Here is a 26,696-nt window from a genome sequence, read left to right on the forward strand (position 1 = left end):
GGGTTCTGTGAAGTCACAGGCATCTTGAACATAGAGAGAGAGAGAGAGAGAGAGAGAATGGGCAGAGTCAGAGATAAGCCATGTAGCCCCACCAGAGACAGACGCTGGAACTTTACCTGGTAAGCCACAGCCTTGTGGCAATACACAAATTAATGGAGATGGATTAATTTAAAGTATGAGTTAGCAAAAAATACACTTAGGCTATTGGTCAAACAGTATTACAAATAATATGGTTTCTGTATGACTATTTTGAGGCTGAGTAGCCGGAAACAAACAGGTGGCCTCCTACAACAACCATTTCAGAAGCTGCCTAAGGAGTTGCTCATGCCGGAACTTGTACTTCTCCAAGCTCCCCTTACCCAGACAGCAACAATGGAGTCAGAAAAGGCTCTGCAAACTCCTACCCCAGCAGCCCAGGAAGAAGGCAAGCCAAATGCTTTTACTCAGCCGGACTGTCCCAGAGACCAGGACCATGATGATGACATTGGAACTGAGGTGGTCACTAGACTGAGAGTGGGCACTTGAGGACTGGAGGCAAAACTAGGGAAGGACACTCAGAAGAAGAACAACTTGTAACCTACCAAAAATACCACAGCCTCTGGATGGAGAGGGCCCGCACACAGCACCTGGAGCCACAGCAGTCTTCATAGGAACGGCATCTGCAGGAGAGAGGGCAGAATTCTGGGTAAAAAAGATTCAGTTTTCCTCATTGTGTGGTTCCATCAGACTCCCTACAAGCATAAGCACTTAGAAAAATCACAATGGATTCCTTCTGGGGAGTCTTCAGGACCAGAAAGGGCGCTGAGTCTACCAGACCCATGCTCCAAGGAATCTCTGCAACATAGGAATACTAACAAAGACTTGTCCTATGCTGTGGGTAACCTTTGACCTTGGGGAAGGTGGGACTGCCTCCAATGCCCTCGCAAGCTAAAACCAAAGGTTACAGAGTCAAGTTAAGAGAAAGGGCTTTGTTCTGGTCGGACACTTTCTATGTGATTTCTCTTATTAAATCTATCAACCTTAGCTTCTTTAATAGCAAATCAGATAGAATGATGGGGCCTCGTCTTTATAAAGACTACGTGCTCCCATAATCCTCTACCTACCCAAGGCCTCTGGCAGGACCCTGACTCACGGGACAGGTTCAGGGGCTGTCCTAACCCAGAAGAGCCACCCATGAAATTACTTCTTACAGGCACCAATCTAAGTGTTTTGTTAAAGTCTAGTAACCATATGCAAGGTGCAAACAACCACAGAATAACACTCCAGGACTGCTGCACCCCTCTTTGCTCTGGTTACTGTCTGCTGATAGCAACAGTGAACTCGGCTGGGGTGACGCCTAACCTTGATTGTTAACCTGACGAGACGTGAATTACCTAGGACGTAAACATCTGGATGTAGCTGAGGATGGGTGTTAAACTTCCAGAAGTTTAACTAAAGCAGGGAGACTGCTCTGACAGACAGTGAAAGTGAGCGTAGCAAGGACATTCACGCCCTCTGCTTCCTGGATGCAGGTGCACAGAGACGGGCTGCCTCATGTTCCTACCACCTCAGCTCCAGCCATGCTCACTGCTATGACTTCTACCATGACGGATTGCAGAAAGGCAAAATAAACCTTCCCTTACTCAACTGCTTCTCTCAGGAGTTATTACTTTTTAACAACAAGGAAAGTCAGCCAGCCAGGAGGTTAGTAGCTTCTAGAGCACTGTCACTTTGAACACAGCACTGACAATGGGGCACCTTCCCTACTCCCACCTGATTTACCTCTTTGTTCTTGGCCCTGCTGCTTGGAAACTGAAAGATAACATGAAAGCAGTACCCTTATGCCAATGGCTGGAGGTCCTTGAGCTGAGCCTATAACAGGAAGCAGAAGCTGCTCTTTGATTTCAACTTCAGGGGTTCTTTGTACTGTTCTTTGCATTGAAACTTTGTAGTGGCTATAAAGACTCCCAGAGAAGACTGCATTTATGTTAAGCTCTTGCTATGGTTAGCAGGTAACAATCATTAAAAGCCTGACATAATATGACAAGTGACACAAGGTACAGGTGTGGTGTTGGTTTGGGGGGGACCCACATATACTTACAATAGTTATTTTCCAACTGCTACAATCTCTGTGGTCTTAACTAATGATATGAAGGTGAGAACTGATGAGAAAAGGTGAGATGTCCCCTTTTATAAAAAATACTTTCTGAAACAGACTTCTGTCGTATACAAATACATATGCAATAGGCTGTAACATAAATTGTATTTTTTCAGAGCAACTTTTGGGGATGGCCAAACAAACAAATAAAAAAACAAAAACCTGAATATGATTAAAGTGCTATTATATCCAAAATTGGCTTCTGTCATCTCCCTGGGCATATCTGGGTGTCCCCAAGTCTCAGCCTCTGGGCTCTGAGGTGACTTTCTACTGTCAGTAGCCAAAAGATAAGATCTTCTGATCTCTTACATCTTCTGGGGGTAATACAAAATTGGCCAAGTGGTCACTTTTGCTTCCAAATGTACTACTTGATATCTTGCAATCATCAATTTTACAAGGTGTAATTCTCACAAGGGTACTGTTAATGGGAACACCCTGTTCACCTGCTGCGGACAGGCATTGTTTTCTGGCCTGCCGGCACAGAGGATTTGGGGAGCCAGGTGAAGCTCTTCTCTCCTGAACTACTGCTCTCCTGCTCTGCAAGAATCCCTCTCCGGGCTTCACCTCGGCTCTAACAGGAGCTGCTCTCCTCCCCTGCCAACTAGAGAATCTGTGTATGTGGCAACAGTAAACCAGAAGGGAAATCTCATTCTGTTGTCAGCTGCCTGATGGGGTCTATTCAATCCACAGTTCTGCATAAAAGATACCATGGGTGGACATTGATACATTTAATGCTCAGAATGGTTTTCAAACACTGCATTTGCTAAAATGTTTCACTTTTACTGTCACCCTTCTAAGGAAACAGCCACTCAACCCAAGCCTAGACATCCTACAGATCTTCGAGGCAGGAAGATAGGCCAGCTTATAAACATACTTAGAGCACCTTGCCTAGAATTCTGGGAGCTCTTGTATATTGAGTATTTAAATATATAGGTAACGATTACCTGCATTTGTTGCTGTAACAACAGATGCAGCCCTCCATCTGAAAACCCATCTCTCCCAGAATATCATGAGCACAGTGGGTTGTGAGTTCTTCACTCAGACTCTTCCTTTCAGTAAGACTCAACAGCCAAGCCTAAGATAAGTTTTCAGTTTGGAAACTGCAAGTACATACTGACAAATGACTGTTTTCTCCTCTCAAAACACAAGGCATTCATTATGGCCCCTTCAGCTACACATCCATTCACTCTTCAGCATCTGTAGGACCCCTCTGCATCTCTGGCCTGACTCTCAGTGTCAGATGCCCGCAAATGTTTCCCAGTGAAAGCAACACACACTTACCCAAGGCTAATACTCTCACCCCCTCTCCTTCAACTGCTTTCTTTCCAGTAGACTGGAGGATGAGGCACATCCTGCTGCCATTTCAAATATGGGCAATTATAAACTAAATGCTAACTACAACCTCGAGCTTAGTTCAGTGTAGAAAGTATTACTGGGTGGTATAATGTACTGAATAAGTCCATCCTCTAACACACGTGCCCAATGCCTGAAAAAGCATTTCTGTTCCAAAGGAAGTCATTAATACCAAACTGGGTGCAGAGCAGATGGTGATAACAGAATGGATTTTCCATCTCGTTCTACTGTGGACCAGATACACCAATTCTCAGACTGGCAGTAGAAAATAACACCATTCTTACCCACACTCACTGGTCAGCACTTCTAATTATATGGGCCTGCAGTTTCCGTTTGGAAACGGCTGTCTGTTAGCCAAGGCTTCTCGCTGCACGCTGGGATCCAAATGTAGATTGCATCAGAGAACAGGACACATTACCCTGAGCAGGTGTTAATCTGTAATTCAGTATATTCCAAAGATAACGCTAGGGTGTCTATGTTTCTCTCTGGATAAATGAGAAGTAATGTAGTCCTTAGGGTGCAAGAATAAGTCTGGGTACTTGTGGGCCATGAGTTTGCAGTCTGTGCCAGCGTCAGTTAAATAATATAAAAAGTGAGACGGTCCTTCTGCCGAGTTTTTAAGGATGAGAAATAAGCACGTGTCATTATTAGCACTGTCCAGAAGTAAACAGGATCTGACCTTTGGACACATTTATTCTATAAATGGAATAGGTGGACATATTAAGTTAGAGAATGTTCAATGTCAATAAAACACAAATATTTCTAGTTTGAAAATAGTAAAATATTGGTACATAAATATTTCCTTTTGGGTTTGGTGTGGTGGTCCAGGCCTTTAACACCAGTACTTGGGAGGAAGACGCTGGGAGATCCTGTGGTTTCTTAGCCTGGTCTACATAGTGAGTTCTAGACCAGTCAGCACTATATAGTGAGACATCGCAGGAAAACACATTCCTTTCCCTTTTGGTTACTGTGATGGACTAGATGGACTTGTCTTCCTCGCCTGCATCTACCAAAAGATTCATATTCAGAAATGCTAATCACTAATAGGACGGCATGTCAAGGTAAGTCTTGGCAAGTCATCAGGTCATTAAGGTGACACCCTAGGGAATGAAATTAGTGCCTTTATAAGACCAGGGAGGAGACAGCTTGCTTTTTCTCTACAGGGAAGATGGCTGTCTACAAACCACACTGGGTCAGCTGGTACCATCATAGGTTTCTAGCCTTAGGAGTAATAGAAATACAAATGTTTGCTGTTTTAAAGCAACCCTTGAAATTGTAACAGTAACCTGCCCAGGCAGATGCTAAATAGTTATTAGTTAAAATGATATGTAGGAAATTAATCCTGAATGTGGTAGAGCAGCTGTAACCTGAGTGGAAGGGGGCAAAGTATAAGAGGTCGTGACAACTGGCAGCTGCTATCATCATGGGGCAGTGTTGGACAACAGGATATGGCTAATAATTAAGCTGTATACTTTTATACTTTACATACTATTTGACTTACTATTTAATTGTCAGCCAAGGACAGTAGCATGTCTGTGGTGACAGCAAGTCAGGAGCCTGAGGCAGCAGAAGAATGATTTAAGTCCAGGATTTCCAGTTCAGTCTTGGCAACACCGTGACTCTCCAACTTATTGGAAAAGAAACCCCTTTCCCTGAATACAGCCTTCAGTCTCCACAGACCATTCTCTTCCTTTCCGTGTTCGTCACAATAGTAGGGTTGGTTTTTTATTGTTGTTTTTGTTTCCTTTTGGCTTTGTCTGTTTCTCTGCAATATTAACTATTTTCATTTGAAGTCTGAACCTGTTTATACAACTTTACCAATTATAATTCTTCCCTCAATGGGAGACCATGCCCACATTGGGTACAATCTTGACTTTCCTTTATCAGGAAGAATCCCAATTTGTTTTCATTTCCACACACACAGTTAACATTTTTACCAACTATAACACATGGTAAAGAACCTCCCACCAACTCAACCCTTTTAAAAAACACAGCTCTCACCTTACATGGAATGTGAAAGAGTTTATTCTGGAGCCATTTTAAATGACATGGCCCAGACACACAGATTTAACCTTACCCTAACTTCCATGCTCCAACATGGAGGCAGTTTCATGAAGTCTTATAGTTTTACAGAATAAAGAAAATCATAAATCCTGACTATTTTAAAATGCATTGGTGGGTACATCAGAGAGATTGTTACAACAAGATAGGGGGAGCTTTTCTGTAGGCATTAGATGCCTATCTGATGGCATTCTTAGCTTTTGGGTTGGTGAAAGCTAATAGTCTGCTAAGTTAATAAACTAGGTTTTATCTATTAGTGACGGGGTTTTAGTTCTGATACAGTTGTGGGAAAGTCCACCATTAACATCCAATTCAGTCTTCGTTTTTCATGTATAATACAATTTAATCATTTATGGACTCCTTCCAGCACAATCTAAAGGACTACTTCTCAAGCCTTACTTTTAGGGTGTTTTCCTATCCTAGAAAAGTTCTCCTGATCTGAATGAGGTGGCAGGAAGTCCCGCCCATGTAGAACCTTTTTAACCTATTTTAATTGCCTACACCTAGCAGGTATGTGTGTGGGGGTGGAAAGTGTGGAGTCCAGGTGGATGGGGAAAGCTGTTTTGCTTTTCTAATCAGTTCAGAAAAATTGTTGATGTATAATTGATATACAAAGAGCTGCATTTATATGATTTGATTTATATAATCTGATAAGTTTGGAGTGAGTCTGGATGCATGAGATCCTCACTGTAGTTCATGGAACAGACATTCTGAGCATTTTAATAGTGTACATCTGTGCATATGTAACATATCTTTTAAAAATAATTTCCATCTCTACAGCATCAGGGCTTTTATCTATCTTGCTATCAGGTCAAAAGCGTCACAGATTGAGGATACATTATACATTTCTGATTCATTTTCTGTAAACCTCAGTTGACTTTAGGTCAGAACCTTCTTTCCTGGTCTGTTTTGATTTCCCTACAAGAAGGGGTGTGCTTGTCTGTTGAGACATACTATGATGGTCATTAAACTCCTATCTGATCAATATATCTAAGATCAAAGCCAATGGGGTGGCTTCAAGGAGAGACGCTGGCTGCCAGCCCTTTCTTGTGAGAACTATTTATTACTGGCAGAAACCTCCTCAACCTTGAATAAGCACAAATTACTTGCATTTAAGGTGGCTTGTGGCATTTATTGGAAGAAATCCCACTTTTATTTCCACTCTGAGGGAAAGTATCATAAATATTGTAAACCCTATAGTTAGCAGTCCAGAGGGAATAGAAAGAGCTCATTTTCTTATAACTGGTACTGCTGAATAACCCAGCTACAGCAGGTCTTCACACTTCTGCTGAGCTTAACTAACTCCACAGAATTTTGGGAAGTCTATACTCTGTTCCTAGGAGCTAGATTTTTCTTCTTTTTCTTCATTTTATAAATTGCTGCACATTTAAAATCAGTTCAATTCAGGTCTGTCTTTGGAAACAGGCTTTCTAATTTCTGATTCAGTAAGATTCAGATTAAGATATGGTAAGATTAAGAAATATGCACCCTGCCAGCACAGCAGGGTAAGATGGGAAATGAAAAAGTCAAAATCTTCCCAGAACCTTGTAATATTTTAATCTGCTAACAAGTTTATAACCATTGAAATCACACAGCACACAAAATGCAAATGAAGAAATATGAATTTGGCAATGTGGTACGAAAGGGAGACAATTCTATTACCCTGATCTAGGAATTGGAGTTTAGGTTGATGACTGACATATTTTCTCAGCTTAATCCTCCCTTGCTCTGCTGTCTCAGTTTATGCAGGCAATTTAAGAAACAGCACAGGTTGGCTGATTTATAAGCGTTCTATCTCCAGCGCTCCCTATGCCTCCCCAGGCTGGGAATCAAGGGCTGTGCTCAGCTGTCTCACTCACCACAGAGAAGAACGGGGTTTTAGAAAGCAAGGGGAATGGGTGCTGGGGAGCACACCGGAACAGAGTTTGTCTCCATACCTCTCTCCAGAGTGAGGACAGACCCTGTTTTAGTTACTTTTCTGTGACAAAAAACAAACAAACAAAACAAAATGCCATGACCAAAAGTAACTTAAAAAGAAAGGGTTTATTTAGTTTCATGTTCCAGAAGGATAGAGTTCATTATGGTGAGGAAGGAATGACGACAGGCCGAGAAAGATGGAGACAGAGGCAGGAGCTGGCTGAAGCAGAGCGAACAGGATGTAGGGCAAGGCTCAAAGCCCTCAAAGTCCAGCCCCAAGGACAGACTTCCTCCAACAAGGTAACACCTCCTAAACTCCATAACATGCACGCAGAGGCCACCAACTGGAACCAGGTGTTCACATTCATGAACCTCTGAAGGCCATTTCTCATTCAGATGACCACAGACACGGAGCATCAGTCCCAGTGTCACACTGGAGCCCCGAGAGGTGGATCTCATACTGGTACCTCTATAAGACAGGTAAAGTGACTACAGGCACTGGTTCACAAACCTTCTTCCTGGGCTCATGGTCAGCTGCACTGCAGCTTCCTAACTAAGACACTCCCTCTTCCAGAGAGAAGGGAGGCTCAACAGTTTCAGGAAGCAAACAAAACTTCGAATTCTCTGAAAGCTAACGCCTACAATATTCTCAAGGTTATACACCAGTAAGCAACTGCAGGGGACAAGATGCTTCTTCTGGCCAAGCCACCCTTCAGCTCACTTAGGGAGCCCCAGAGATGCAACGAGTCATCCCTCATACTGAGGTAGGCTTTTCCATGGCACCATTGCCTTAGAGTGACTTCGACGCCTCTTGTAAGTAGCCCGAAAGACTCACTAAGCTACACTTGAACAAAACAGTTTCTTTGGTTGGCTGTTAGCATCCTATCTGTGGTAAGTTCACGTCTCTCCAGGAAAAGCTGTTCAACGCAGTATGAAAGCCAGAAATGGCAATTTACTCATTCGATATTGCTTATAACACAAGCCGACTAAGTTCTTGAAAAGAAGCTTCTGTGCAAGAGCTGACGTGGGGCCTTTAAAGGACAGCGGCAGTCAGAGCAGTGCTAGGAAGAATGGGCCCTGTCGGGTGTAGACAAGCCACAGACAAGCCTATTTCCTTCATCTTTGATCGGAACACTGCCCGTCCTAGGTTCTCTTCCATCCTTTCCCTCGGTCACTCAGTGCATGGCTTCCCCTCCAGCAGTAAGGACTCATTTTCAAAGAAGCATCTTCATTCCTTCAAGTACATTAACATCTGAACCAGAACCAAGAGCTCTTCTGTCACTCTGCCCCATCACCATGTCAGAGATGTGACTCAAACATGCAGAAGGCGTCTGAAGATATTCAGGTCCAGGGTAATGGCCAAGCATACAGTGATCTGTTATTGCATTGATCTTAAGGTCTCCTCAGCATCCTAACAGAGTCAAGGCAGGCATCGTCTCTGAGGTAAAATCTGCCAACACTTATACGACTATGGGGTTACTTCCTGTTTTCAATCATTTGTTTACAGTCAAAAAGACTCAATCACTAGCCAGGTAGTGGACAAACTTGAACAGGAGCACTTAAAAGCCTTCTTGGGTGGGCAGTACACAGTGTGTGATCATTTCCCTGCCTGGGGCCAGGGGGACAGGCATAAATCATGTGGGTGATCCATTAGTTTAGCTCATGATACCCTAGAGAATTAATCAACTTCAATAGAGATTACATCAGCCCTTCTCCACTTTCTCCCATGGCCGAAAACATTCCTCAGATGATAGAATACAATGACTTTTCCCTCCCTCTGAAACCTCTCTCATTCTTGGAAATTTCTCCCACTTTCCTCAAGTGTGACAATGCATATTATGACAATATCTCTCACTTTCTAAGAGACTGGAACTTTCGCTGGACCTCACAGCCAAATGAATAATCTACCTTTAAGTCACTTAAGATTGAAGACCCATCTCCTACTGTGTACTCAAACTAACTTGCCTTTAAGAGAACAATGTACCAACCAACCCTGCTTGCCTTGGATTCCCCAGGTAACCAACTTTCATAACCTAAGCTAATGCAGGGCTGGAATCTTAAATTATGTACTCTCCCATGCCCATGACCCAGATAATGCAAGTGTTATCATTTACTGAAAATGGCAAATACAGAGGTTGAAAGCAACTTCCTAAAATCAGCCGTAAAGGTCGAAAGCATCCATTTAAGGTTATGGGTTGGTAAACAATGATGCTTGTTATCTGGGTCAGTTGGGGTCCATTGGAATCAGAAACTTAATCCCTTGTGAAAACATAAAGATTTCCCTAAAGTATCCCTTTCCTTCCCCAGGTGATGCTTTATATGCTGTTTAAAAAACACAGAGTGAAGTCTTTTGTTAGGGACAGACACATGCACAGACAGAAGACACACTGGCAAGCAAGATTTAGATTCATACAACACACAGACAAAGGATGGAAGACACAAGGAACATGAAGTAAAGAGTTCAAATCTGGACTTGCTCTTGGCTAAATCACTCCAAAGTGGAAGTGTTTTGATTTCTTTCCTTAATGTGACACCAAGGCATTAACTGGTGACTCAGCTAGTCATTAACACATATAATTCATGCATGCAATTTCTCACTTTGGAAAAGTTCTTTTTAAATTTTTTAAAATTTTATTTATGTGTACTGATACATCATTTCCCCTCTTCTCCCTCCAACTCCTTCCATGGTCCTTGTGTTCTCCCCTAAATTCATGGACTTTTTTCCTTTAATAATTGTTGTTACACATATATTTATATCTGTGGTAGTTTAAATAAAAATTCCCCCCCTCCCAGGCCCATAGGCAGTAGCACTTTTAGGAGGTGTGACCTTGTTATAGCAGGTGAGGCCTTGTTAGAGGAAGTATGTCACTGGTGGGCTTTGAGGTTTCAGATGCTCAAGCTACGCCCAGGGTGCCACTCTCTTTCTGCTGCCCAAAGGTTCAGATGTAGGACTCTCAGCTTCCTCTTCAGCAAATAGACTTATCTCTGAACTATAAGCTAGCTCCAATAAAAATGCTTTTCTTTATAAAAGTTGGTGTGGCCATGATGTCTCTTAACAGCAACCTCATTTGTTCTGAATCTTTGTTTTTTGAGTTCTTTGCTATATACTCCGCCTATCAACCCTCTCCCCATTTAGCTAGTAAAGATTCTCTCCAACTCTGTGGGCTTCTTCACTCAACTGATGTTTTCTTCACTGCATAGAAGCTTTTTATCATTATGAGGTTCTACTTGTCATTTGCTAGCCTTAAATCCTTGACAACTGGAGCCCGATTCAGAAAACCCTTTCCTACACCTAAATCTTACCGAAAACGTGTTCTTCTAGCACTTCCAGTGTTTCAGGATTAACATCGAGGTTTTTGATCCATCTGGAGTTAATTTCTGTGTAGGCTGGAAGACATGGGTCTAATTTCATTCTTCTATATAGGGACATCCATTTTTTCCCCAGCACCATTTGTTGAGAATGTTGTCTTTTCTCCAGTGTGTATGTTTTCAGTATTTTTGTCAAATATCAGAAGGTGGTAGTGTGTGGACTCACATTTGGTTCCGCTCGCTGTTCTATTGATCTCCATGACAGTTTTTGTGCCAGGGCCATGCTTTTTATTACTGTTGCTAAGCAATATACGCCACAAATTTCAAGTGGAAATCCTTCCAGCACTGTTCTTTTTTTGGTTCTGGGTTGCTTTGGCTACCCAAGGACTTTGTGGGTCCATATGAGTTTTAGGATATTTTTGTCTGTCTCTGAAATATGTTGTGGGGGTTTTGGCTGGGACTGCATTGAATCTGCAAGTTGCTTCTGTTAGAATGGTTATTTTTTTTTTTAATAATAATTCTAAAGAGCATGGGAGGTCTTCCTATTTTCTCATGTATTCCTCAATTTTGTCAGAGATGCAGTTTTAATTGTAGGTCTTTAATCTCCTTGGTTAGATTTATTACTAGATTTTCTTGGGTGGGAGTGTTTCCATAATCTTTCTCAGCATGGTTATGTTGATATATATAGAAAGGCTACTAGTTTTTGCAATCTGGCTATGAACTCTGCCATTTTGCTGAAATCACTGATGATTTCCAGAAGTTTTCTATTGTAATTTTGGGGATCAACTTACGTATAACATCCTCTGAAAATAGGGATGATTTTACTTATTTTTATCCCTTCGATTTTTCTTTTATCCGACTGCTTTAGTGCTAGAGCAATTTTACTCAAAAGAAATGGGGATAGTGAACAGCCCTGTCTTGTTCCTGATTTGAATAGGGTTGTTTTATTTTTCCATTTTGCATAAATATTGGCTGTTTATCTGTCATGGACTACCTTGATTATTCTGAGGTGCATTTCCTCCAGTCTTACACTCTCTAGGACTTTAATCATAAAGGCATGTTGAATTTTGCTTCCAAGCTTTTATTGCGTCTACTTATAAAATCATGTGGGTTTTGTCTGATTTATTGCATTTATTAGTTTACATGTGCCAAACCATCCCTGCGTCTCCAGAATAAAGCCAACTTGATGACAGTATATGCTTGTATTTGGGTTGTAAATACTTTATATCATGTTCATCAGGAATTCTGGCTAGGAGTTCTGAGGTTTTATTGTGTTTTTAACTGGTTTTTGTACTTGTACTATCACTTTTTCAATCTATGTATTTGTTATAGAGCTGTTTAGGTCTCCTGTTTTAACTTTCGTGATTTTGATGAATCTAGAATTGTTTTAACTTTGGTGATTTTGATGAATCTAGATTTTTTTCCATTTATTTTAGATTTTGTAACTTAATGGACTCTACGATTGTAAAGCATTCCTTTGTAATATTCTGAATTTATTTGGTATTTGTTGTAATGTTTCTCTGTTAATTTCTGATTCTGTTCATTTGAGCCTTTCTTCTTCTTCTTCTCCTCCTCCCCTTCCTTCTCTTCTTCTTCTCCTTCCTCTTTTTTTTTTTTTTTGTTAGCTAGGCCAACAGTCTGTCAGTCCTGTCTAACTTCTCAAAGAATCAGGCCCTAGATTCATTGATTTTCTGTATTATTTTCTTTGTTTTTATTACATTAAATTTTCCTATGGTTTTTACTATTTCTTCTCAAATACTTAATTTGGGATTGGTTTGTTCTTTTTTTGTCCAAACTTTTGATTTGTATTACGCCATTTGTTTTTGCTCTCTCTATTTTCTAGTGTAGAGGCTTAGAGTTGTACCTTCCTTTACAGGACTGCTTTCCAGTGTGTCCCAGGGGTTTTGTAGTATTGCATTTTCATTTTCACTTATTTCCAAGAAAACCTTTCTTTCTTGATTTCTTCTTTGACACATTCATTATTCAGTAATGTGTTGTTTAGTCTTAATGTGTCTCTGTAATTACTAGAGATTTATCAACACTTGGTCAAATAGAATACACAGAGTTATTTCAGCTTTTCTAAATTTATGATTGTCTTGTATCCCTATATGTAATCTATTTTAACAAAGCGCCCACTGGTTGCTGAGTATGTGGATTCTTTGGTGTTTAGGTGGAGGACTCTGTAGATATCTGTTAGGACCATGTGTTTGATGCCAATCAATCCTAATGTTTCTGTTATTTTCTATCCAGGCCACCTGTCTTTTATTAGAGACAGTAAGGTACTGAAATCACCTCCTACTAAGGAGTTGAAGCTAGTCTGTATCTTGAAGCCCAATAGTATGTTCTTTCTGAAACTGCTGTCCCCGAGTTTAATTCATAGAATGTTTAGAACAGCAATGTCTTTTGATTCACTGTTGTAGTAATAGGAGCGGCGGGCCGCTTCCCACCACCTGGCTAGCTTTACCGGAAATAATTACACGGAAACTGTATTCTTTTAAACACTGCCTGGCCCATTAGTTCCAGCCTCTTATTGGCTAGCTCTTACATATAGATCTAACCCATTTCTAATAATCTGTGTAGCCCACAAGGTGGCTTAACAGGGAAGATCTTAACCTGTGGCTGTGTCGGGTGGGAGTATCATGGCGACTTTCTAATTCAGCTTCTTTCTCCCAGCATTCTGTTCTGTTTTCTCCGCCTACCTAAGGGTTGGCCTATCAAATGGGCCTAGGCAGTTTCTTTATTAATAAGAAATCACTCCCACATCACACTGTTCCTCTGATTAAAATGAAGCAGCTTTCTTTATCTCTTCTGATTAGTTTTAACTGGAAATTTATTTTGTCAGATATTAGGTTCTTGACACTTCCTTGCTTCCTGGGCCATTTACTTGGAATAATTTTTCCATCCTTTCACCTGAAGTGGTGCTTATCTTTAAAGCTGAGTTTCTTGTACGCAATAAAAAGAGAGTTTGTTTTGTGACCCACTCAACCAACCCTTGTCTTTTTATTGGGAGTTTAAGCTGCTAATATCTAAGGTTATTGTGAAACAGAATAAGGTAAAAAAAAAAAAACCAAAAGACCAATTATTAGACTTAATTAAAGCATTGTTTGTACTGTTCATTTCCAAGCATGACTTCATCTTGCTACCTGGAAGAGAATAACCTGGAGAAATACCTAAAACCCAATAGTCTGTTGCCCTTAAAGACCTGACCACAAAAGCTTACACCATTCAATTATAACATATGCCTTAAAAAACAAAAACAAAAAACCCCGAAAAGCTGACCGCCATATATGCTCCTGTAAAATCTCACTTGCTTGCTCACTGCACCGTGTGGTTTTAGAGAATAAAATGAGAAGGCAAACTGGGCCTGGGACCAAGGCATTTCAGGAGCACCCTGGCTTCAGGCCACTGGTGAGCACATCTTCTCTCTCCCACTCTCATTGGTGTCCAAGTGCTTATTCCAGAAAGAAACCCACATCAATTATTGAACTGTTTACATTGATTACTGTGATTTTATTGGGGTTTTTGTTGTTGTTGCTGCGGCTGCTTGTGTTCTTAGTTATATTTCTGGTGTCAGTCATTATAGCTTTATGTGATTTCTTTTGGTTACCCCTTGGCTATTCATTCTTATTCATAGCTTCCGTCTGAAGCATTGATTCTAGTATTCACTGTGGGACTGGTTTAGTGGACATGAATTATTTTAGCCTGTTGCTATTATGTGACTTGTTTTTTTTTTCTCTTGTAGTTTTCAACACTCTTGTTTTGTTCTATTTAGTGTTTTGACTATTATATGACATTTTTTCTGGCCCTGTCTATCTGGTGTCATATGTGCCCCTTTATCTATATGGATTTGTCTTGCCTCAATTTGTGACCTTGTTGAAAATCTGATCTATTCCATTAACCTGAAATTCTTCTCCTTCATCTCTGTCTATAATTTGAAGACTGAGCTTTCCCATAATGTACCACACTTCCTGCATGTTTGTTTGATTTCCTGTAGTTTTTAATTTTGTTTTTTAGGTTTTTATTTTCTTTGCTTATGTGGTCTAGTTCCTGTACTCTGGCTATGCTTGAGGAATATATAATCTCTGGCCACTTCCTGGAAGCATCCAGCAGATATAGAGTATGATAGGTAGTGTAGTCAGTAAGGACTATTCAAGATGCTGTACCAGAGCTGAATGGAGGTGTGACATTTCCAAGTTGGTGGGAAGGACACTGCATCAGAGAAGTCATGAGAAAAGGAGGGTGGCAAGCCGGGGTCTGTGAAACATCGAAAGTTGCCTGTGGGTACTGAGGACTGGAAGGAAGAGGCTGACTCACCCTTCAGGAGACGGCTGGGGGATGGCACAGAACATGCCAGCATTTAAGTCATTGCCCTCATGGCACTCAGAATAAAGAAAAAAACTACTATTTAAAACTGGCTAAAATGTTGAACTTTGATTTAGATGTTTTTAAGCAGAAAGGGGACATAAAAAAAAATAGACAGAAGAGAGAAGAGAACTAGAGAAAAGCCTGAAAAAAAGAGTCTTGGCACTGGTTCCAACAAGCACCAGAGGGGCCGTTTCCAGGCAGAAGAAGAAAGACAGGAAGAGCAGAGGTAGTGGGCTGGCAGCTACGGGTTTTCATGGGTGGTTGTGAAACTAAACAAATTACATGATGTGTAAAGGAAAACACCCACCTTATATTAAGGTCTCAACTCAACATCCTAGTCATTAGGGTGTCTCGACTGTGAGAACTGAGCAACTGAGGGTTCCAGGCCCTTTCTTCTACCACTGGAAGAGAAGGGACAGGGAAGGACAAGAACAGGGTCCTGCTCTGCAAGACTGTCAAGGGATAAAGAAAAACCAGCAAGTACATACAACAGTAGCTGCCACTACCAACTTCTGAAAAACCTGAGGAACAGAATAAGCGGGAACGCATGTTTTCAAAGAACATCATGTTGAAAGAAGCAGCTGTTAATATACATTAGTGCAAGAAGCTGAACAAGAGAAACAATGTCCAGCAATAGAAAAGCTTTATGCTGAGAGGTACCAAATATTTTATCTCCTCATTTATCCTGTAAGTACTGTTTTCAACATAACAACTCTTCAAAGTCCTGATGTTGCTGCTTAATTTTCCCAGCAGGTTTTGTCTTTTTCTAGCTACAAAGGCTTTCTTTCAGGACCTGTCCTCAAAAGCAGGCAGTTAAGAACCCCCTCCCCTTTGTTTCAGTAGGAAATCTGCAAAAGACCCTGGCAACTATCTAGGTTTCACAGCAACATCCCTTGTCCCACTCTATACTCCAAGCAGGAAAGGTCAGAAAAGTGTGGCCAGGACAATTAAGAAATAATCTTTGTTATTACAGATGTCCTTAGTTATCTGCACGAACCAACCCCTTGGATGCCTTAATGTAAGGATGCTCAAATTTCTTGTAAAATAAACTAGCATTTGCATATAGCCATGTCATATCTGCAGTAAATGCAGAGTCATCTCTAGATCGCTTATACCTAACACAATATAAGTGGTACTTGGATAATACTTGCATTGGTTAGAAAACAGGGATGAAATTTCAAAGTCTGAACATTTGAAGTAGGCATAATTTTGCATTATTAAAATACGCTGAGGATTACAAAACCCATGATAGAAAGAGGTGACTATATTATGTATTTCCTGCTCAATTACTTCACATGCCCCAAAACCTCATTTATACAATGTTTCTGCTATAATAATTTATGTGCACTTCTGAAAATGCTCATATCTGACAAAATTTAACATTTGTTTGGATTATTTGACCTCAAACCTATGGCACCTCAAAGCACAATTAAAAACAGTAGCCAATAACCTGGAACAACCAGCCACCTACCTTAAAAAGGTAGCTGGATCTATATAGTTAGTAACTAACACCAGACAATAGCAAAAAAAAAATACTATAAAACAGAAAAAGAGCTAACAATGATTTAATTGCAGTGAGCCTGATTGGCGTACAGGATGGAATATAATTCGTTTGAGCCAAGGCCATCACTGTATCTATCTTGGAGGAAGATAATCATTATAAAATTTCAAACCCACCCTCTTTCTCTCTCTCCCCCCACCACGGACACACACAGACACACTCACACACACACACACCAACAATTAAGTTGAGGCCCTTTCTTCTCAAGCATAAGGCCATGAATCTACTCCTAATATCTTTGTTCTCTTTGTCTAGGAAAGCTTATATAAACCAACACCATGTCTGTCTTCTACAGACATCACAATATCACCAATCTTGTTGGAACTAATCGTCTAGCAAAGCAGAGCATGCAGCATTTCAGAATCTCAGAGTAACTCATCTTAGGATGAACGGCTCTGGTGAGGTGACCTGCTGTCCATGAGCAAAAGTAGGCATAAAACCTTGCAAGGGTGGAGGGGGCGGAGTTGGGGGTATGCAGGCCACACCTGGGCTTTCCCTACCCAATAATCTAGTCCTATACCTACTAAAGAAACTTCTCCCAGAGGGAAAAAAAATGAGCACAGGCAAATCAACAAGAAGGCACAATACTTACATATAGTATGTGGGATAGAGTCCTTCAAAATACCAGCAATGTTTTTTGGCTTCTGTGCACTAGAAATAAAAGCAAAAGAAAAAAATCTTTGTCAGTGGTAAGTAACTTATACACTACTGAGAAGTTAACAAGGAAAGAACGGCAACGGCAGAAAGCACAAAAAGCCAGTAGATGATAAACATTAATGGCAGGGAGAATTCCATCTCCTCCCTTCCTCAGACTGGTTTTACTTCTTCAAAACATTTTTAAAGGGAAGGAAACAGAAGCAACTATTTTTCTAGCTTCCCATATCTCTAAATACACTAGATACAAACATTTCCTTAAAAGGGTAAATGAGAGACAATCCTTTGGGGATGAGGGTTAGTGCTAGAAACCAAACCTATGGCCCTATGTATGCTAGGCAAGCACTCTAACCACTGGGCTACACCCCAACCCCACTTAAAAAATGTATGACACTTCAGAATAGCCCAGGTGTTCCCTTAGAAAGGAGAGGGCTGCCACTACTGCTTGCCTCAGCCCCTCTTCCTACCCAACTGCATCCCCTTGGGGCTGGGCCACCAAGTGGCACTGACACAGGTCCCCCCTCGTTCTTCCTAGTTGCTCTCCCCAGCCATTCCTCCCAGACCATCTGCATTCCTTTGAGAGTCCCCAGTGACCTTACAGGGACTCCACAAGCACCACACTTGGCTGGGACCCAGGTCTGCTGCTTATGCCTTCTTTTCCACTCTAGTCTTTCTGGGCTACACCTAATCTGACCAGTCCACACACCACACCCATCCTCCCAGCATATCCCATTCCCTTGGGACTCACCGCCATCCACAGCCAGACCCAGGGTACACCCAGTGCTCCCTCTGCTGCCCACCACAGGGCCTACTTAAAAGACCTCCAGAGTCAGTGCCCTGCCTCCTGACGTCCTTAAGACAGTGGTAGACAGTGCTAAACCTCTGATCATTATTCACCAGTATTGTGTGAATTGTTGATTGGGTGTTTTTTATTCTATTAGACTCTGAAGGATTCTAAGTATTATACCCCTCCCCCCCCTTTTTTTCATTTCAAGAAATACTGCTTGTAAGAAGCCTCATCCTCTAACTTCTAAAAATATTGACAAAGTGCTGCTGGAAAAGAGAGCGTCCTCCAAACCGAGACTGAGCATTTAGCACGTAGGGAATGGATGGAGAGTCAAACACAAAAGTTTAAGCACGATGTTCCCATCACTAATGGCACTTCAGAGACCTTGAGGATTTCTCACAAGCAATATTTCTTCAAGTCAACCACTCTCTAAAGACTATGGGGACATGCACACTGTAAGATGCAGGCTAGTCCCAACTACATATCCCGGAAAAAAATTCTTTTACTTTATGAATACAGTTTCTCTGCCTGCTTTGGGGTTTAAATTAAAGAGACACATGACAGCAGATACTGCGAGGACCTGAAGTCAGTTATGATAAAAAATCCTTATCTCCTGCAGATAAAATTATTCAATAACCAAAATTAAAATTCTACCAAAAGAAAACGTCTATACAGTAAGAGTAATATCTTCAAACAACTGAAAGGTTGGCAGAAGGAAAGACACAAGGAAACGATCAACTTCTACAATAGAAAATTATAAAATAGAAAGCTGGTTCAGAGAAAATCTAGGGAAGGGAGGGCTCCAGATCTGGAAATGAGAGCGACCACTGCTCTCTTACAGACTACAGAGAGTGGTGGGGATAAAATCCCAGCATGAAGAGGCGAAGTGGGTAGAAAGTACCACCCACAGCTATGAATCTACTGGCAGCTGATAGCTCCTGGGAAGGGGGAATCACTCTTCTTAAAGTGTGGCCCTTTGTAGGTAAACCCGCTCCAAAGGAAGGTACACATCCAAGAATACATGGGCAACACAAGCTGTATTTGATGGGCTTAAAAAATGAGATCTCGAGATGAATCTGGGACTATTTAGGATATAATAAAACTTCATTGTTAAAAATTATCAAAGAACTAATAAAAGTTTTAAAAAACTAACCAAAATTTCCAAAATAAAAATCAGAAATGTCTAATTTAAGACATACAATTTTATACTATACTTTCAATATAATTTAGCTAATAAAGCAGCTAGCTAGTTTTCTATCAATTTGACACACAAATTAGAATTACTAAAAGAAGGGAACCTCAGTTGAAAAGATGCCTCCATAAGGTCCATATATAAAGCATTTTCTTGACGGGGGAAGCACACAGTCCATTGTGGGTGGGGCCATCCCTCAGATGGTGATCCTGGATTCTATAAGAAAGCAGTTTGAGCAAGCCATGGGAGGCAAGCCCAGTAAGCAGCACCCCTCCATGGGCTCTGCATCAGCTCCTGACCCCAAGTTCCTACCCTGCTTAAGCTCCTGTCCTGCCTTTCTTTGGTGGTGAGGGAGAATTGTCTGTATTCTGCCAATCATGTTATAAATAAACGCTGATTGGCCAGGCAGGAAATACAGGCTGGAAAACCAGACAGGAAGTAGAAATGATGTAATGAGAACAAGAGAATTCTGGGAAGGAGGAATTTTATTCCTCCTACTCCTGCCCAGACCACCAAAGCAGCAGGATGTGATCTGCCTCACTAAAAAAGGTACTGAGCCACATAGCTAACATAGATCAGAAAAATGGGTTAATCAAGATGTGAGAGTTAGCCAGTGAGAGGCTAGAGCTAATGGGCCAATCAGCTTATAATTTATGGAGACCTATGTGTGATTTTCTTTGGGGCTAAACAGCTGTGGGTACCGGGCTGAACAAAAACCAACAACAACAAGTCTGGCCCCTGTTCATGTTACACTTAGGTGATGAATAGCAATGTGGATGGATAAGCTGAATAAACCCTTTTCTCCCCAACTTGCTTTCTGTCATAGTGTTTCACTGCAGCAATAGATACCCCAACAAAGACACAAAGTTACCATACACCCAAAGGAAGCAGTAGTCAGCATTCACCTTCATATTGTGGAGAAACATACTAATTTAGGAATATTCTGCTAAGAAAGCCAACAAAGCAGCATTTCTAAAATCACATAGTTTTCTTATATATTAAAAGAGAAATGAAATAATATGAGAGATTGAACAAGAAAACACAAGTCAAAGGGGATAAGAAACAGTTTATTCCAGAGTCAAATATGAGTGACCATGGCCTAGGAACACGGATTCAGATTACCAAATTCCAAGTTTCAATGTAGTAAATGGTTTATGAAGCTTTTCATAAACACAGAGCAAAGAAAGTCATAAACCAAGACGTTTTTAAGAACACTTGTAGAAACGTTAGGTAAAGCAAAGTGGGTAATCTTCACTACTGAACATGACACTATGTGACTGCATCCTTCACCCTTTGGCTGGCTCGAGCCACTGGTCTACTGATACATTTCAAGAGTTTTACCTGTCAGTCAGGAGGCTGTTAGATCAGACACAAAAGTGAGTCAAGAATGGCTATTAAGGGGATAAAGATAACCTAAGATAAACTGTGATTAGAGGAGGGCCCTGCCATAACCCAGTCATTCTACAATCACTCAGCTTCAATCAGCCATCACCCTTCAGAAGGTCCAGTCAAGGACTGCTTTCTTTCCAGAAATATCTGTTCATAAAGGCATGTGCTGTTGGGAGCCAGACTAATCCAAGGCTTTCTCAGAGGGCCTGATACAGGGACAAAAGAAAACCAGTCTGTGTCCTTGCCCAGGGTCAGACTTGGCAAGCTTCAGTCTTGGGATGGGACTTGGCCTCAAAGGAGTTAAGGCTTGGAGCTTTTCTACCTCAAGAGACTGGAGTTATCAGTTCTAAGGCCTCTGTGTGCTGTCTGCAATGCTCTTGAGTTAGCTATGTCCCCCTTGGGCAGTGTTACTTGATTAACCTCCTGCTGACCTCATCCTATCATAGGCCAGTTTCTGTAGACACTGTCCCATGTCTCCCTGGGAAACAGTATATAAAATGATGTATCTCAATAAATCTGATAGGCATAAGACAGAGCTTGTATAAGAACTTCCAATCCAAACTTTTCAATGTTCTTATCTCCTGACCTTCAAGTCCTCTCTCAGGACTTTGTCACTAAAGAACAACCTGTTTGCCTGGATCAATGTACCAAAATAGTCAAGAGAAGTTAGCTTTTATGTGGTAGCAGAGATGTTTTTCTAATGTATATTTTGATAGTCTCCAAGTTCTTTTATAAAACTCTTAACATTTTGCCTTCAATTATATCTTAGAATGTATTAAAGAGCTAGAAAGTACATATGGAGAGATATTTAAGATATAAAAATAGAGCCATTTAATAAAGAAAATTATCCAACAAGGAATTAAATGAAAACTAACATGGGCAAAGACTATGAAAAGTACTATGTAAAGGAAGAAGGATGTGCCAAACAATACTCACATAGTCAGGAATTGAGGCTATAAAAGGGTTAACATGGAAAATGTTCACCAGTCAAAAATATTACTAAGTTGAAACTAGTGAAAATAAACATTCATATACGTAGAGAGTCATTTTTGAATGGCATAATCTTTACGATTACTGCAAAAATACCTCTTGAGAACTGAAGTTCAAGGGGGATGGGTGACTATTTTGCAGCCACACTTGTCTTTTAAGTTCTTCAACTAGACAGAATTTGCTGTGTAGAAGACAGGAGGAGCATAAGAATGTAAGTCAGTGCAAAGGGCAGGAGCCACTGAAAGTCCCCAATTACACTCACTCAGGCACTTGGAAGGGCTACTCCCGCCCTTGTGAACAGAGTACTGAAAATCTTTCTAGCAAGCTTTAAGACACAGCCATAAAATAAAATTAAAAAAAAAAAAAGAAAGAAACTATCAGGAAAAAAATGTCACAGAAAAAAAAAATTCAGGAGACAGTTGGGGGAAGCAAGTTCCAGCTCGATTTACTGAGGTTTAATTTGTGTACCACCCACGCTGTCCAAATACACTGCTGTCTCTTTTAAAGAGTCAACCAAGGGCTAAAGAGATGGTTCAGTGCTTAAGGGCATCAGCATTAGCTGTCAAGTAGTTTGGTGAACTCCAGGAAATGGGTTCAGCGGTACTCTCTTCACCCCACGCCAGTTTCACAAAGCTTTCTGTCCCCAGAGTTCTACAACCACTCCATCTCCTCTCTCATTTCCAAGAGGTACTTTCTGGCTTTCTATTCTACAGTCTTGCCTTTTCTACAAGATTCAATAAAGGAATCCATTTAAGCTACATTTTCCTCCTGGATTCTGTCTGTGTTACTGCACTTCATTCATTTTTAGTCCTTTGTCCCGCTGTGTGGGAGCCCCATTCACAAGCTGGTAGACATCTGGGTTGTTCCTACGCCAGGCTAATATATTTGCTGCTGCTACTGATGACAGGTGATAGAAACAGGACAGGCAGCTGAGAAACAGAAGCCTCAATTCTTGACCTTGGACAGAGACAGGAAATGTCTTAGAATAACACTGGCTGTAGTCCAGAAATACCAAAAGAGCTTGGGGGCTCTACTCCCTGCTCTGATTTCTAAATGGTTTTAGGGTTACTACTTCAGAAGGAAGACTGTTACAGAAGGGAGTAGCTTGGACCCTAAGTCCCATTTCCCTGGTGGCACTACAAAACTAAACATCAGATTTGCTACTCCTTAGAACTTAAATTGCCAGGTGAAAAGGTGACCTTTTTCAGTGAGGCAAAGTCAAAAGAACAGAATTTAGCTTCCTGCCCTGGGTGTAGAACAAAATACACTGCTATCTCTTTTTAAGAGTCAATCCAAGGGTTAAAGGGATGCTTCAGTGCTTAAGAGCATCAGCAGAGGTGCTCTTCCAGAGGGCAGGGTCCAGGTCACAGCACCCACAGACTGGCTCACAACTGCTAATTCCTGTTTCAGGGGACCTGATTCCCTCTCCTGGCCTCCTTGCGCACCACTCCAATGTGAGGCAGACTTACAATAGGACCTAAACACCCATACAGGAGTGTGGTGGCACACACCTCTAATATTGGGGCAAGAAGATCTCTGTGAGTTTGAGTCCAAACTAATTTACACAGTGAGTTCCAGGACAGGCAATGAAATGTAGAGTTACTGCCTCAAAAAGAAAACAAACAAACAAAACAAAACAAAAAATAACTTAACCCAAACTGACCTGCCAATCACCTGGCCCACACCCAGCACCGTGTCCTGCAGGACTTCTGAGTCACCTGACATGCTCAGGAGAGGGAGAGATGCTTCTGTGTGATTATGCTTGTCCTTCTCAGGGGAATCTTCCTTATGCAGCTGTCTGTAGAGTTTCTACCATATAGATAGAACTGTGGTCCCTCTGTCATTTGGCCTGCCCACTTTTCTGCATCCTAATTTAGAGAAGTCTAATTCCCCCACCCCTTTTCAAAATCTCTTTTTGGATACTGACACAAATCTGAGAACATTTTCCCTGACACGCCCTGGGCATTCCCACTCTGATCCTCGGAGATCTCACCATCCTCCACCATGGTTTGTTAACCCCACTGCAGAATTCCAGCCCTTCTCATTCCCTCTGCTCCATCTGCCCACTCTAAGGGGCTACCCAGATTTCCAGCCACCCCAAGCATGCCAAACATGGCTCTGGCAAGTCTTACCCTTCTCCCCCACCCTCTCTGCCTTGCTAAAAACTGACAACATCCCTAAAGCTAGCCACCAAGTTCTATTACCTTATTTGGCTACTTCCTCCTCCAGAGGCTGACTAGCAAAGTCCAAATATCAAAGTATTAAGTCCAGCAACCAAAAGCCTCCCTTGGTTCACCTAATTAACATATCCACTTAAAATTAAACACCTCATCCTAACACAGGGTTTCCCCTTTTAGCTTTATAAACCGCCGTTTGCCTGTGGACCACGTATTTTCCTCTTCATCCAGAGACAGTCCTTTATTCCTCTAGGGCAAATATCCCTTCCCTTTTTCCCCTGTTCCCTTCCCCCTCTCCCTCATCCTCTATCTCCCACCTTTGTCTCTTATTCCCTGCTCTCTGTCCGTCTGGGGCAAATAAATTTCCTTTGTCCTGAGAACTTGGTCTTGGGTTGTCTTGAGCCTACATCAGTCCCTTTACCTTTCCTGTCGTTTGCTCTCAAATTCAAATAAAATTATCCTTGAGCTTCCTTCTGAGTCCATTTTTAAATTATTTTCTTATTAAGACTAGGAATCCAAAAAGGAAACTCAGTTTCCCTGGTAACTTGACAAACATTTGCATGTGTGTCCTTATATTCTGGGTAGATGCCTAGGAATAGAATTCCTAGGCAACAAGACTCAGCATATATAATTTTGTAGTGTCTTTTTTTTTTTTTAAAGTGATAAGGTTTTGAACTTTCTGGGTTGAGGTGACCCCACTACTTCCTGGTCTCCTGATTATCTGAGAAAACAGGTATTTATCTCTATTCATGGCTTCCTGATAGAAATTTTTGAAATTGTCAGTGTTTTCCCCACCAGTTACATCACCTTACAGTCATACTAAACATGCCACAAAGCTCAACTTTCTCCACATCTGACAATTATCATCTGTACATTTGATATTAACCATCTGGCACCATGCTAGTATCTCATGGTGGCTTAGCTGATATTCTCACAATCCCTAATAATGTATACTTCTTATTCCAGCCATGTTAAATGGAGGGAAATAGCAACTGATATTATGTATGCAAGGTGCATGCATGTGTGTGTGATTAACCACAGATGATTTTCATATGAAATCCCACTTAACATCATGGTCACCCTGAGAGTTGTGTGGGATATCCATTTATGAATAAGCAAAGGCCACTGAAGAGTGACTTACAAATGCAATGCGGAAAGCAAATACAAAATTGGAGCAAGTTATGTTGGTTTCAAATGTGTGTGTGTTTTCTCTGAACATTGTATGGATGTCACAATTTCTTGTACCACCACCAACCAAACATCCTACCTTTTAGAGAATCGACCACATCCTACATAGGAACTGGCATGAGATTTACTATAGAAATTATTTCACTAAGAGAAAATGAAACTGATATCTGAACCCAAATGGAAGAGCCTCAACTCCAGTGACCTTTGTGACATTATCTTTCAGCATCCTTGTGGTGGTTTGAATGAGAAGGGTACCCACAGGTTCATATATTTGAATGCACGGTTCCAAGTTGATGGAACTCTTTGGGAAGGATTAAGGGCATAGCTTTTTTTGGAGGAAATGTGTCATTGGGGGCAGCCTTTGAGGTTTCAAAATTCCGGGCCATGCCCAGTTAGTTCTCTCTGGCTCACACCTGAGAATCAAGAGAGTTCTCAGCTACTGTCCAGTACCATGTCTGCCTGACTGCTGTCATCCTCACTGCCATGACTGTCATAGACTCTAGCCCTCTGAAACCATACGCCCCAACTTTTATAAGTTGCCTTGGTCATGGGTTTTATCACAGCAATAGAAGAGTAACTAGACAGAAGTTTGTACAGGAGGTGGGCATTGCTGTACCAGCCCTCACCATGCTGATTTAGGGGGAAATGTAGAAGATTCCTGACTAGGAAAGTGACAGCATGCTATAAGCAGAGCCTAACAGGCCATGCTAGTAGGAGCTTGGAAAACAATGGTGCTGAGAATGGTAGGGACTATGGAGACTTAAAAAATTACAAGGATTTAATCTTTTAATATACAAAAAATAGCTATTTCATGTGTATTTGTGTGTTCTTGCATGTGTGCATGTACAAGTCAGAGGGGGATCTCCTAGACCTAGAGTGGCAGAAGTGTGGGAGTCACCATACAGGTGATGAGAAATGAACCCAGGTCCTCTGTAAGAGCAGTAAGTGCTCTTACCTGATGAGCCATCTCTCCAGTCTGTACTTACAGATGGAACTTTAGACCACTAGGTAATATGAAACTAATGTATGAGCTTCAGCTAGAAAGGTTTATGTAATAAATTTTCCAAATGCCACCCAAAACACCATCCTTCAAAACTGAAAACTGTAAAATTGAATAAGAATGTTGTTTTGTGGGAGCCTAGGCAGCTTGGATGCTCACCTTACTAGAAATGGATGGAGGTGGGGGTTCCTTGGACTTCTTCCCACAGGGCAGGGAACCCTGATTGCTCTTCGGGCTGAGGATGGAGGGGGACTTGATTGGGGGAGGGGGAGGGAAATGGGAGGCGGTGGCAGAGAAGAGGCGGAGATCTTTAATAAATAAATAAATTAAAAAAATAAAAAATTTAAAAAAAAGAATGTTCTATAAGCAGTAGTGAGACAAACAAAGAGAATCCACCTTTACCTGGGCACTGGGCAAGTATTAAGCACCGCTAAAAACCTCTTAAAAATCATTATTAGTGTCAGGATGAACTTATGCTAACAGTGTAAGCATTTTTGGTGTTTATTTTCCTATAAATAAGTAAAAAACAGTGGAGACAGAATATAGCCCCTTAATCAGTGTTAGACTCTGTCTTGCTGCCCAAGGTGCCTTGAGCAAAAGAACTAAGAGTCAGCTA

At 41.3% G+C, this 26,696-nt stretch overlaps 1 protein-coding gene across 1 annotated transcript in view; it reads right to left on the bottom strand.

Moving 5' to 3' along the window:
• The window catches only part of Vopp1 (VOPP1, WBP1/VOPP1 family member), a 70,207-nt gene that overhangs the window by 21,037 nt on the left and 22,474 nt on the right, over positions 1-26,696 (bottom strand). The window contains exons 2-3 of the mRNA XM_005360889.3: positions 17,296-17,354; positions 582-659 (exon numbers count right to left, since the gene is read on the bottom strand). Coding sequence (XP_005360946.1) covers positions 582-659; positions 17,296-17,354 — 137 coding nt within the window. The remainder of the gene's footprint in view (positions 1-581; positions 660-17,295; positions 17,355-26,696) is intronic.

This window comes from Microtus ochrogaster, linkage group LG3, assembly GCF_000317375.1.
Source record: "Microtus ochrogaster isolate Prairie Vole_2 linkage group LG3, MicOch1.0, whole genome shotgun sequence".
NCBI classification, from domain to species: Eukaryota; Metazoa; Chordata; class Mammalia; order Rodentia; family Cricetidae; genus Microtus; species Microtus ochrogaster.